The sequence below is a fragment of the Sapajus apella genome, unplaced genomic scaffold (assembly GCF_009761245.1).
Source record: "Sapajus apella isolate SASKATOON/1434 unplaced genomic scaffold, GSC_monkey_1.0 scaffold43, whole genome shotgun sequence".
Classification (NCBI taxonomy): domain Eukaryota; kingdom Metazoa; phylum Chordata; class Mammalia; order Primates; family Cebidae; genus Sapajus; species Sapajus apella.
In genome coordinates, this window is record NW_022436983.1 from 6673927 (window position 1) to 6687741 (window position 13815).

The window sequence follows — 13815 nt, forward strand, 5'->3', positions numbered from 1 at the left end:
TTTACCTTTATCCTTGCGTACCTCACATGACACCTGGTGTAGCTCACGCATAGTAAGCCTTAGTAAATTAAACTCTTTGTACCAGATCCTTAGGAACCATCCAAAGCTATCAGAGTCACATCAAGACCAATCAGTCTTAATTATCTGCATTTGGAAGAAGAGGAAGGCATATAGACAGTAAAAGGTTATATTTCTGTTTGTGCTTAGGACACAATGTTTAGAATAGAGTTTTGTTTATCAGCTTTCCTAATGGCGAGGTTTGGATCAAAATGCCTTTGATTTCCCTAAGGCTGCCCAACCGTAAAGGAAGCTGTCTAAGGAGACATCAGGCCAGAAGTGAAATTTAGCTGAAAGTAATTTGTTATGGATTTTAAAAGTTGAATGTTAAGCAATCATTTGGGGTTAAAGGTTCAATCATTCTTTCTAGTAATGGTAATGACAGTACATTGGACTCTTAGAAGACTTTTAAAATGAATATAAAATGCTTTGTTATGTTTGGTGGCCTTTATCTGGCCAGCATCCTTGCGATGTGGAGAGAGCATGGTTGTTCTCACTTTCTAGATGAACACACAAATGTGCTGAGAAAATACATGATTGGTTCAAAGTTGTAAAATCACCTCCCATCAAGAATCATTCCTATAATATGTTCAGCCTCCCTAGGAGCCAATGGCTTCATCCAAAGACGATCCATTGAGCTCTGGGTTATATGAAGGTAGTATCCTAGAGTGAGAGTCTTCCTTTAGGATGAAAAGATCTTTAGAAGATGACAAGAACCAGAATCCATTCAATCCCCCTGATTTAAGAACTGGGAATTGTGCTCAGTTCTCTCTGCAGGCCCTACTGGACCCAGGTTTAGTTGTGTTCTGTATCTCGGGTCCCAGTCTGAATTCCTATTCTGTTTATTTTTATTTTTATTTTATTTTGAATTCCTATTCTGTGTGTGCTCTGCCAAGAACTTTGTTTAAAAGTTTGGGAAAGGGCTGGGTGCAGTGCCCCAGGACAGTAACCCCAGTACTTTGGAAGGCCTAGAGGGAGGATCACTTGAGCCCAGGAGTTTAAGGCTGCCCCAAGCTGTGATCATGCCACTGCACTCCAGCCTGAGTGATAGACTAAGACCCTGTTGCTTTCTTTTTTTTTTTTTTTTTTTTTCTTTTTTTCTTTTGAGATGGAGTCTCGCTCTGTCTCCCAGGCTGGAGTGACACGATCTCGGCTCACTGCAACCTCCGCCTCCCGGGTTCAAGTGATTCTCCTGCCTCAGCCTCCCGAGTAGCTGGGACTACAGGCATTTGCCACCACGCCTAGCTAATTTTTTGGTTTTTTAGTAGAGACAGGGTTTCACCGTGTTAGCCTGGATGGTCTCAATCTCCTGACCTCATGATCTGCCTGCCTTGGCCTCCCAAAGTGCTGGGATTACAGGCGTGAGCCACCGCGCCCAGCCTGAGACCCTGTTTCTTTAAAAAAAAAAAAAAAAAAAAAATTGGGAAAGGGATATTGCCTCACTGGAACAAATGGACCCAGAATCCAAAAGAAACATTGTGAATTGTTAATACATTCTCGCCCAAGGGGTTTCCTTTACCAATTTGTCTCACTAGAGCTGAAGAGTCCTGAGAGCTTCCTCACACCCCACTGTCAGAGGGTAAACATCCTGTGAGTGTCCCTGGCATAGGTCCTGGAGATGTTCCCCGGACCGAGCTGCCTCTTCCTTTCAGTGACTGTGACCTCTTCAGCCTCTGCCAGCTTCTGGCCTCTTCAAAGTCTGGCCTTTTCAGCCATTGCTGTCAACTTGCAAAATTTTGGAATGGCTTTTTGACCTGGATTGGTCTTTTGAACTGACTCCATTGAGGGTCCCAGCCGGCTTTCACAGCTTTTTGGGGTGCTCTCCATGAAGGTTTTATCACTTACTATAACTGCCTATACCGAATTTCATCAGAGCATCTAGTAGCTTTTACCTTAGTCCAAGCATCCAGTGGGGTTGGCCAGTCACCCACTTAGTGTTCTTTGAAAACTGCAAATGTATACAGTCGGCTCTCCATATCCACAGAATCAGCCAACTGTGAATGGAAAATAAGATTTCACAAAGTGCCAGAAAGCAAAATTTGAATTTGCTACATGTTTCAAATACTCTTAATTTCACACAAATGAAGTGATATGTGGGCATTTGCTACCATAAATAATCTAGAGGTGATTTAAAGTATATAGGACAATGTGTGTAGGTTATATGCAAACACCTACAGCACATTATGTAAGGGACTTGAGCATTCTAGGATTTTGGTATCTGCAGGGGATCCTAAACCAATCCCGCATGGATACTAATTTTTTTTTTTTTTTAAAGGCAGAGTCTCTCTCTGTCGCCCAGGCTGGTGTGCAGTGGCGCCATCTCAGCTCACTGCAACCCCCTCCTCCCAGGTTCAAGCAATTCTCCTGCCTCAACCTCCCAAGTAGCTGGGACTTTAGGTGAGCGCCACCATGCCCAGCTAATTTTTGTATTTTTAGTAGAGATGGGGTTTCACCATGTTGGCCAGGATGGTCTCGATCTCTTGACCTCATGATTCGCTCACTCAGCCTCCCAAAGTGCTGGGATTGCAGGCATGAGCCACCGTGCCCGGCCTCTGCTTTGTATTTCATAGGATGCCATCATTTTCAAACTTTCCCCAAAGGCCCTCTTTTCTAGTGTCCTATTGATTTAATCCTCTGTCTGTATCCTCTCCTGATTGTCCATAGGCTGCCCAAGTTCTGGAATCAAAAACTTGGCCACTGTTAACCTCTCAGCTTTTCTTTGATTCTTTTAAAACTGGAACACATTTTACTTCTGACTAACATGTAACATATACCCTCTGACTCTGGACTTCACGGGCAAATCTGCAGGATTCCCTGTCTGTGAGTTGGCCTGTCTGTGGCTTCTCTGGCACAGAGATTAATAGAATGCCCTTAAGTTATTCCAGGTGCCTGGAATCAAGGGTTTTGGCTTTAAATGCTTTTGCTTTTGTCCTTGTCAGGTTACAACATCCCTTGTCTTTTTCACTAGGTATCATTGGTGGATTGACCAGTGTTATAACTTCAACAGTGGAAGGTGTGAAAACAGAAGGGGGTGTCAGCGGTTTCATATCTGGCCTTGGAAAAGGGCTTGTTGGCACTGTAACCAAGCCAGTGGCAGGCGCCCTGGATTTTGCATCAGAAACAGCCCAGGCGGTGAGAGACACAGCCACACTCAGTGGCCCCAGGTCAGTGCTTGTGGGGGGAGTGGCTTTTGCAGTTTCCAGCCTAGATCTGCTGCTTCTCCTAATCCATTCTGATGTGTTTAATTGTGCACTGTCTTAGTTATAGGATTTTTAATTCAAATACTTGTAACTGAAATTTCTGACCTGTCTAATGTAAAAACATGAAAATGAGGTACAGAAACTTGGCATTAATTTCTTCAGATAAATATATATATAGCATATTTTATATATGCTATATATATATATATTTTAAAGATATTTGTATATATTGCATGTTATATATAAGTATATATGAGTATATTATGTTGTTTTTCTGCACTAGAAAGGTCAGAGATAGGATTCAATTGTTAGAAGCTTCTTCTGTTCAGCAAGCCAACTGTCAGGTTGTCATCTGGTTCTTCCTCCTACAGCCCGTAGTATAGTTCTAGAATCCCTGCAGTTGCAGTTGACGACATGGGTCTGTTCCTTCTTCATCTTCCTTTCACCTGAAAGTGCCAGCCTCAAACTCATAAAGAAAAGTGCCACCTCTCATCCCCCAGCAAGTCGGCAGTTCTGCTGTGCGATTGCTGTCTGGCCTTGATACCAATTGAGGCTGGAAATCAAGGACAGCCCACATGGTTCCAAACCCCACAGAACCCAACCGCTTTAATGTAGTTAGTTGTTTGAATGACCTATTTTAGCCTCCCTTTTCCAGAGTGACTAATTGGGGATTCTTATCAACAAAGGGTATAATGAATGTTAAGGGCTCAGCCAAGCTAGACTCGACTTAAGCCCAGAAGGATTTTGTTCAATAATAGATTTTCCTTGAGCGAATTAGTACACCGTTTTAGAATGCCTAGGGCCTGGCCCACGCCCACATCCTATCACTCCCTCAAATATGATGTGAAGTGAAATTGTCCCCAATTGAAGTGAATCCATTTGTCTGTCACCAGGAAAACTTACTGAAGACACATTACTGCAGTAGGGGAAATGCTCAGATTGTGGACTAGGGCCAGGCAGTGTGTTGTGCCAGAATGTCTTCCATCTGGAAGCAGCTGAGTAAACTCTGTATGGTTGACTTTAGTTAAGTTACATTCTATTCTCAGATACAAAACTAAAACAATCCTTGAGTCTATTTTGAAGCATTTATGAAGTTGTGGGGAGGGGCAGGCAGTGAGGAGGCTTCAAAAGTATTTCCAGTTAGTTTTTCCATCTCTGCTCGAAGCCTAAGAAGTCTACCTCCAGTATTTGTTAAGATAATAAGACTAAATGAAGTGTAAAGCCAAAGACGCCTAAGAATTCCCAGAGAAGCATCTGTATTCTTCAAGTGTCAAAATAGCCGAGGGATTGATTGATAAAAAGGGTTCAAGGTATATGTGATACATTTTTTAAAGATTATTTTGTGCTGTGAAGTTTAATCATGTTGACGAGAAAGAAATGGGTTGAATTTTATACATTATCATCTTGAAAGTCTTGATGAGGTTTTTCACTCTTTTAGGAGCACAAATAATGTAGCCGCGGTCACTGCAGAAAGAAAGGCGTTCTTGTCATTTTTAGGAGTTGTTCAGCATTGCCGTGGAAGTTTGATTTTGTGTCACCCAGTACATAGCCGTCATTTCTTCATTCCCTGTCAGTAAATAGTGATTGAAAATTGCCTATGAACTCAGGGTTGGGAATAGCGAGACCAAAACTGTCCCTGGTCTTAAAGAGCTTATCATCAAGCAGGGCAGCAAACATAAAACAATCATATAAACACTTATTTGCTGAAATTGTGACAAATGACATAGAGGAGACCTACAGGGTACCTCGAGACCATGATCAGAGGTGATGGGGCAAAGGAGGGTGGCTAACCTAGTGATCAGGGAAGTTGAGGCAGGCTTTTCTAGGGAAGAAATATTTGAGATGAAGCCTGGAGTGTGAAGCAGGAGTTGGCCAGGTGAAGAGAGAATCACCTTCCAGGTTAAAGGGAACTACTATGTGTGCAATACCAAAGGGAAGGAACTTATCACTTATTAAGTGTCAGGCATTGTCTTTGTGCCTCCACATATGGAATCCCATTTAATCTTCATACTTCATTTACAAAGAGGACAAGACAGTCCAGAGAAGTCATGGAGCTTGTCCACAGCCACACAGCTGGTCGGAGATGGTAGACCTCAGCTTAGACCCAGCCTGTCTCCTGACCCTGTGCCCGGCACTGCTGCATTGCACCATGCTGCCTGGGCCTGCGAGAGGGTGCTCATTGGATTTCTCTTGTACATGTTTCAGAGTCAGTTAGTGTAAGGTATGGCATTCCACAGTTTCTTCCCTGCTGACTCAAGATTTACTTTACTATTACCTACACACTGACATGATTCAGCGTCTTGGCCAGCACTGCATTCTTCTCTGTCTGGTTCCTCTGGCCTGCCACCTCAGCATTATCCGGCCCTCAGCAGCAGAGACAATGCCCTAATGAAAGCACTGGGGAGCCATTCACTGTCAGCACGGGTCTTTCCTCATCTCGGCCCAATGAAGTTTTACGTTTCCATGTAGATGAGGCACTCAGGATGTAGAAAAGTTGTGCAGCTTGACTCAAAGCAGACAGTAATTGGGCAGCCTAATTGAAGTTTAACTGAAAGTTCCAACTTTGTAGGCTGCAGAGAAAAAGAAAAAACCATGAGGTTTAGCTGCAAGTTTCATGGGATAGCTATCTGCCTCATCATTCACTTCTCCTAGAAACAAAAGCTACGGTGATCATTGAGGCACAGCCTGGTCTTCATATATCCTCAAAGGAGAGGGATTAAGCTTCCATATCCCTTCTCTATTCCTGGAGGTGCCAGTAGTGGGAGAGTCATGGCAGAAGTTACCAGAGGCAAGTGGGGCAGATGTTTGGATCAGTGGATCAGTGTCCTTTATTGTGCTGAAAAAGCTAAAATTACAGATTCTTCTGAAGAGATAAATAGTAGCCCTTTCATCAGTGTCCTTCCATCCATTTGACTAGGTCCAGAAGTATTCATGAGGAGCCATGCGTTAGAGAGAAGAGAGCGCTTGGGCTGGGTGTGGTGGCTCACACCTGTAATTCCGCACTTTGGGAGGCCAAGATGGGAGGATGGCTTGAGCCCAGGAGTTTGAGACCAGCCTGGGCAACATAATGCGACCCATCTCTAAAAAAAAAAAAAAAAAAAAAAATAGCTGGGTATGGTGGTGGTGTGCACCTCTGGTCCCTCCTATTTGGGAGGCTGAGGTGGGAAGAAGATTGCTTAAGCCTGGAAAGTTGAGGCTGCAGTGAGCTATGATTGTACCCCTACACTCCAGCCTGGGCAACAGTGAGACCCTGTCAAACAAAGAAAGAGAACACTTGATCTGGAAAACAACAGGCCAGAGTCCCAGCTTCCTTACTTATTAACTTTGGGCCCTTGGTCAAGTCAAGACATCTATGTAAGACTCAGTTTTCGTTTTTTCATCTATAAATTGGAGATAAGTTTATCTGTCTGTTTATTCTGCTTCTCAGGAGTTTGAAGCCCAACCAGAGTTATTTTAATGTGGAAGCTATAAAGAACTATAAAAATGCTGGGTGCTATTATTTTAAAGTCATATTAAAGGAGTGCAGAGATCCTTGCAGGTGGAGAAATGTTTCAGTGCCAGTTTGTTCTGATGACACTGTATCTCTTAGGAACATACTGGCTCTCACACTATCACCGAGGGATAAATCACCCTGGTTTCTTGGAAGTGAGTTATAACCATCTCCAATCATCCCAGTTGATTGAACAGGATCCAGGGGTGTTACTCAGGGTTTTTCCCCACTGTTTAGACAACAGGGACTAACAAATGATTTGAAGGGATTAGAAGTGAGATTCTGACCGGGGGTTGACCTGAGCCCAGGGACCAAGCCAGGAATAGAACCCAAGAGTCCCAGAGTTCTGCCTCTCAGTCTGCAATTGGAATGAGACTTTGCTTCCTTTGTAATATTTCATCCAAGTAAAGGCTTAGATCTTAGCATGTCTGTTTTAAAAGACCCAAATTTTAAGCAGATGATAGGAAAGTAAGCCATAAAACTGTGAAAGAGTACTCCTTCCAGTAATCCATCTGAAAAGTGGCCTTACAGGAAATATTGGCTCCTTTTTTGTGTTTATTTGAACAGGATTTTATTTATAGGGAACCCCCCTCCTTATGTTCTTTTAGATTAAAATACTTCCAAGTTCCTCTCCTTGTTGGAGTGTGCCGGCATTCCAAAATGACAGCCACCTAACTTTCTTCTGAAATTTCCAGGCAACCCAATAGTTCTCGGGAAGGCAGGTGGGGGTGGGGAGAGAAGAGGGCGGAGGACTGCAGAGCCTTTGGCCTCAGCATGAGTGTTGTGGACCAATATCCCCCGCTGCATTTGTTCACTGTACAAGTATGTGTGGTTTGGAACTGAAATAAGAAACCTTTTCCAAGGCAACGTTCTGCTGGCTCAGGTTGCATCTTCAGGCCTACGTGTATTGGGCCACATTTGTCTGTTCCCAAGTAAAGTTTATGAAAATAGCACAGATGCAGCCACTCTTGGGGTGCCACTGAAACCATGTGAAGAGCCCACTACCCTTCAAACAGACCAGGCCCAAGCACGGTGCCAAGCTATGTGAGAGTACCCAGTCTACTACATAAATGTGGTGGCATCTGATGGTAGTATTTGAAAAGACACTTCAGTAGAAAGTTGCAGAGACCCAGGAGCGGCCATTTCACAAAAGAAGGCAAAAATGCCTTTGAAAAGAGAGGAATGGCCGGGCACGGTGGCTCACGCCTGTAATCCCAACACTTTGGGAGGCCGAGGCAGGAGGATCATGAGGTCAGGAGTTCGAGACCAGCCTGGCCAGCATGGTGAAACCCCGTCTCTACTAAAAATACAAAAAATTAGCTGGGCATGGTGGCATGTGCCTGTAATCCCAGCTACTCGAGAGGCTGAGGCAGGAGAATTGCTTGAACCTGGGAAGCAGAGGTTTCAGTGAGGCGAGATGGCACCATTGCACTCCAGCCTGGGTGATGGGACCAGGCTCTGTCTCAGAAAAAAAGAAAGAAAAGAAAAGAAAGGAATGTATGCCTCTGCACTATGTATTTGCTTGTTTGTTTCTCCAAATACCATCTGTTGCAGACTATGGGGTGCATGACATTTTAAGGAAGTAGCTGATGAAGATTTATGAAGCTGGGCCATGAGGTTTCCTCTAAAATATTTCTTCACCTTTTAAGTCAAGACCCAAAAAGGGGGGAGAGAAGTAGGAGCTGGCAGAACTTGAAATACTTAAACTAATTTAGCAAAGCTCAGGAGTGTTGGAGCTTATCTCCTTATTTAAGTTAGATAAGGAGTAAGGGGAATTTGAAGGATGATGATAGATCAGTGTTTAAGAATATAGCCATCAGGACTGATAATGTTCTGGAATCCCAGGACCCTTGTATTGTGCACGTAGATGTAAATTCCATTTGTTCTGAGAGCTTTTGAAAAGAAGCTTTTTGGTTGATTTCCAGAAAAGATTTATGGTGGGCATATTTGACTTTTTCAGTAAAAACACTCCCAAAGCACCACCCAAAATCTGTTAAGACACTTCTCGTGAATGACCTCTTAGATGTGAAACGGAAATGGGTTTTCTTAAGGAAAGGCTCCTTTTGTTAATAGTGTTCACGCCTTACTCATGACTTTCCAGGATAAAAGGACAAAGACCCTCTTGGGTCACCAGAGCCTGAATGTGTCAAGTTGGACAAGTCAGCAAAAAGTCTGCAAAGAGAACTTAGGAAATGCTTTCATTAACTTTTTCATCACAGTTGGATAATACTGCGTCTAGTTACTCTGCTCTGAAAGCAGGTGTTTCTTATACCTGGTATTACACATAGCACATCAAGCAGAATTGGCTTGAAATGAGCCTTTAGGGAACTCCCAAAGGTAAAAATTGAGTAAAGATTCAAATGTTTATTAGGATATACCAGTGACTTTTTTTCCACTAATACTCCATTCGAGGCAGGAGCATAGGCTGATAGCCCATGTATCTGGGGGTAGAGCAGGTCCAATATTTCAGAGTTCCTGTTCCTTACAACTGTTCATGGTTTTATATTTTATTCCATGTTTAGCTTAATAAGAAAATATTTTTAATTGCTACCCAGTGAAATTAACATTTCAGAAAGATGTAACATGTCATCCTGTGGCTACTGCGTCATGCTCATCTAGGAAGTTCCAGCACGCTCCTTCCAGACAAATCCTGTATGCTGTAGTAGCATCGATATAGAGACATGTATGTGGTAAGGGTGAAAAGCTAGAACTTGTTCCTGTTGACCCTAAGGCTCTTGTTCTAATCTTTGGGCATATCTGTCTTGGCTTGGTCACCATCTGCTGCTTGGGACAGCCATTGTGTTAGTTAACATGTCAGTTTCATCATGAAAAAGGAATTACACTTCAGTGAAACTGAAAAATTATTGCTATATCCATCTGAAGGGAAGGCACTGTCAAATCTCTTCTCTGTTGTCTAGTGGATATAGTGGATACAGTGGATATAGTGGATACAGTGGATATAGTGACAGCCCCTTTACCTTCTGCTCACCCTTGAGTATATATTTGTGAGATGAGAGCCATTTATTCTCACTCTGATCTTGCCAAACCAGGTCTTTCTAGAGAATGCTTGAAGGTAGATGGGTCATTTTCTCATTCCTTCCTCTACGTGAGCAACCCCCGAAGAAGAAACATTAAGATCTGTGTTGACGACGTTGGATGTCTCACTTGGCTCTGAAATGAAGCTGATGAAATTATAGGATCAGATATTTTATTTTATTTTTATTTTTTTTCAAGATGGAGTCTTGCTCAGTCGCCCAGGCTGGACTGCAATGGTGCGATCTCAGCTCACTACATACTCTGCCTCGCGAGTTCAAGCAACTCTCCTGCCTCAGCATTCAGAGTAGCTGGGATGACAGGTGCATGCCACTTTGCCCATCTAATTCTGGTGTAGAGATGGGGTTCTTGTAGTAGAGATGGGGTTTCATCATGTTGGCCAGGCTGATCCCAAACTCCTGACCTCAGGATCCACCCACCTTGGCCTCCCAAGGTATTGGGATTATAGGTGTGAGCCATTGCACCCAGCCAGGATCAGATATTTTAAAGAAGCATCTTAACAGTCCTTCATGCCTTATAAGTTAAACTTCCTGTCACAGGAACATAAGCAGAGAAATCGTATTTTCTGAGACAGCCTTCTTCCCTCTTGCTGAACTCTAAATACTGTACTCCCCTTTCACTCAAAGGCCCCAGACGATGCCATTGTCATTATAACATAACTTACGAAAAGCTCAGGTCTATTGTTGGAAAAAATGCGAAGTGTGTGTGTTCATGCACACACGTGTTTGAGAAAAGCCTTTCCATTTCTGAAATCCCAAGAGTCATTTTTATGCAAGATTATCTGTTAGAAAAAAAAAAAAACCACTTTTTTGGTCATGGTACATTATAATCATTTCTAGAAAGGAGAGCGTCTAATTTTTGCCATTTTTGGCATGCAGAGATGACTGACTTCATAGAAACCACACAATCCTGCTTCTAAAAGTTAAAAAAAAAAAAAAAAATCAACTGAATTTACATCTGAATCAACATCTCTTCAAAGTCCAGTCCTTGTATTTCAACGAGCAGGTCTTTATGCAAAGAAAATGAATGGAAAGTGTAATTACTTTCTGATTTGTGGTTATACCATTTAAAAATTAAATAATGTAGCCATTATACATCTGTAGTCCCTTCCCTTCTGTGTTCACTGAATTTGTTTTTAAAATTCTACGGTGAAACCTAATATTATATACATCAGATAGACATTTGAGATTTTTGGTTTGAGCTTCAAGAAAAGTAAAACATATCTATATTTCTTTTTGAGAAAAAATTTGTATTTTGTGCATTAGAGAAGGTTAAAGAGCCATTTATTTATGTGGAATTCCTCTGTAAAGGCAATGGATTTACTTATTTTTAGATTTTCATTACTATCCCATGTTTCTCATAGTTTTCCCTTACAGAATCATCCGTCTTTGCCCAAGATAAAATTGTAACAAGAGGACCCAGGTCTGAGTTTAGCTCCCCTGCTGCCAGAGAGCTTTAGACTGTAAGATAATTCTGAGACACACAGAGGACATATGGACTAGCAGGGACTTAAAGACTCAGTATTGTATTACAAATAATGACTCGTAAGCACTGAGGGAAGGAAAGATAGGTTCTGGTGTTATAATTCATCCGTGGTTTTCTTGCCCTGATATGTTTACCTGGTACTGTGTTGCCAGACTGGCTCTCAAAGACATTTTCTTGCTAAATTTCTCACTAGCTTGTCAAATGGGGGGAAAGTAAGATTGACTTAGTAAAGCATTCTGATCACAATATACTCTAAAAGAGTCTGGGCGCAGGTGGCTCATGCCTGTAATCCCAGCACTTTGGGAGGCTGGGGCGGGTGGATCATTTGAGCTCACAGGTTCGAGGCCAGCCTGGGCAACATAGTGAAACCCTGTCTCTACCAAAAAAAATACAAAAATTAGCCAGGTGTGGTGGCCCGAGCCTGTGGTCCCAGCTGCTCCAGAAGCTGAGGCAAGAGAATCGCTTGAGCCTGGGAGGTCAAGGCTGCAGTGAGACAAGACTGTGCCACCGCATTCCAGCCTTGGTGATGGGAATGAAACCCTGTCTCAAAAAAAAAAAAAGAATTGTTATATTGGGCTTACATAATCCAAATTAAGTTAATAATGTTACTTATCTATATCCGTAGTGGATTTACTTTAATACATAGAGGAAACCAGTTTCTGATTAGCAGAGAGAATTTGTACATACAGGTTCTTTTAGAACAGAGGGTCTCAAAATGTAGTCTGGGGACCCCCTGGGGAACCCCAGATCCATAACCCAAAACCTATTTGTATATATTCATATGCTTATATATGAATTTACATATATAACAATTTTTACAATAGTATTCTCTAATGAGTGTACAGTGGAGTTTTCCAGAAGCTACACAGTGTGTGATATTGTAGCAGATTGACTGTAGAAACAGATATATAGTGGTTTCCATTTAGCAAAACTTAAGAGATTTGTGAAAATGTGCAGGTGCCACTCTCCTCACCTTCTGTGACTCTGCATACACGCCACCAGCCAACAAATGTACCTGGGTAATTTTTTTGACAAGCTGTTCTATTTGAAAATATGGTAATTGATAATCCATCATCTTGCTGATGAGTAGCACATACCGGCAATGGTGGGCTAATTCAGACTAAACCATAGGAGCTGCTGTAATGCGATGCTTCCCTTTGGCTTCCTGCCAACACTTGTCAGCCCTCCTGGTTTGCTCCTTTTACTGGGTTTCTGGAAGTAACAATTGGAAAGATTTTATCACATATCAGAAAGACCTCTTACAATAATTTACCTAATTTAGTCCTTCACCTTAACCTACCATCCCAATAAATTTTAATTTCAGCAGGATAGTAAGTGTAGAGCAGCTTACTTCCAAGTGCAGGATCTTGTCAAAAGCCTGCTTGGTTGTGTTAGCACTGCCCTGACTCTTGGAGGTACTTGAGAAGGTATATCTATTTCAGAATTCACTTGCCAAAACCTCAACTTTCTCCCCTAGCAAAGTTGATGGAGTAGGATAAACCCACAATATTTAGATAAGCCCCTTTGAACTCCTTGTAGAAAGCAGTTTTTATGAGGCAGTTGTTCTGTGTTAACACCAGAGACAATTCCTAGCAGATTTCCCCAAACATACTTCAAACATCAGTAATGTCAGGGGTGACCCAAACTGTATCATAAAATCCCAGGGACTGTGGGACACTTCAAAGGGGAGACAAAGCAAAACCTCACCTCTTGTTATGAGGAGTATGGGTCACAGGAATCCTGGCTAGAATCCATGGTAACCTCGCTGGGTGATACCAGGATGGACAGAGGCCAGGGCTCACCGGTTCCTGACACTTTACTGATTCACCCCAGAAGCACAGTTAGAGTGGTAATAACTGGCACCTGCCCACCTCCTGAGGCGTTAGAGGCCAAATTGCCACATGTGAAGTGCTTTTCTATCCGTTAGTGAGAAGGTGCAAACCTTGAACTGTGTTTATATTTTTGTTTGAACTATTGAGGGCCCAGTTAATCCAATTCTGATCTTGTGAAACTCAGATGCATCACTTAATAAGTATAGGCAAGTTGACAGTAGAAAGGTATTAATTAAGTCTTGAGCTCCTACTGTATTTCAGGTTTCTTTGTGTTTTTTTTTCTTTAAGTGGAGTCTCAGTCTGTCGCACAGGCTGGAGTGCAGTGGTACGGTCTCGGCTCACTGCAACCTCTGCCTGCCGGGTTCAGTCAATTCTCCTGCCTCAGCCTCTTGAGTAGCTGGGATTACAAGCACTCACCACCATGCCTGGCTAATTTTTGTATTTCTAGTAGAGACGGGGTTTCGTCATGTTGGCCGGTCTGGTCTTGAACTCCTGACCTCAGGTGATCCACCTGCCCTCGGCCTCCCAAAGTGCTAGGATTACAGGTGTGAGCCACCTCACCTGGCTATTTCAGGCATTTAATATGTATTAAGTACTGGGGATGTTTAAATAATTGAGGACAAACTGCTCTGAAGAGTCACCAAGCTGTTTGGTTTGTGTGTTAATTTTTTTTTTTTTTTTTTTTTTTTTTTTTTTT

The 13815-nt window shown here is 42.5% G+C and overlaps 1 protein-coding gene across 5 annotated transcripts in view; it reads left to right on the forward strand.

The window, feature by feature from the left end:
* Window positions 1-13815, forward strand: part of VPS13D (vacuolar protein sorting 13 homolog D) — a 296629-nt gene that overhangs the window by 234398 nt on the left and 48416 nt on the right. For all 5 annotated transcript variants that reach the window (XM_032300439.1, XM_032300440.1, XM_032300441.1 and 2 more), the window contains one exon: window positions 3026-3221. In XM_032300439.1, the coding sequence (XP_032156330.1) occupies window positions 3026-3221 (196 nt within the window). The remainder of the gene's footprint in view (window positions 1-3025; window positions 3222-13815) is intronic.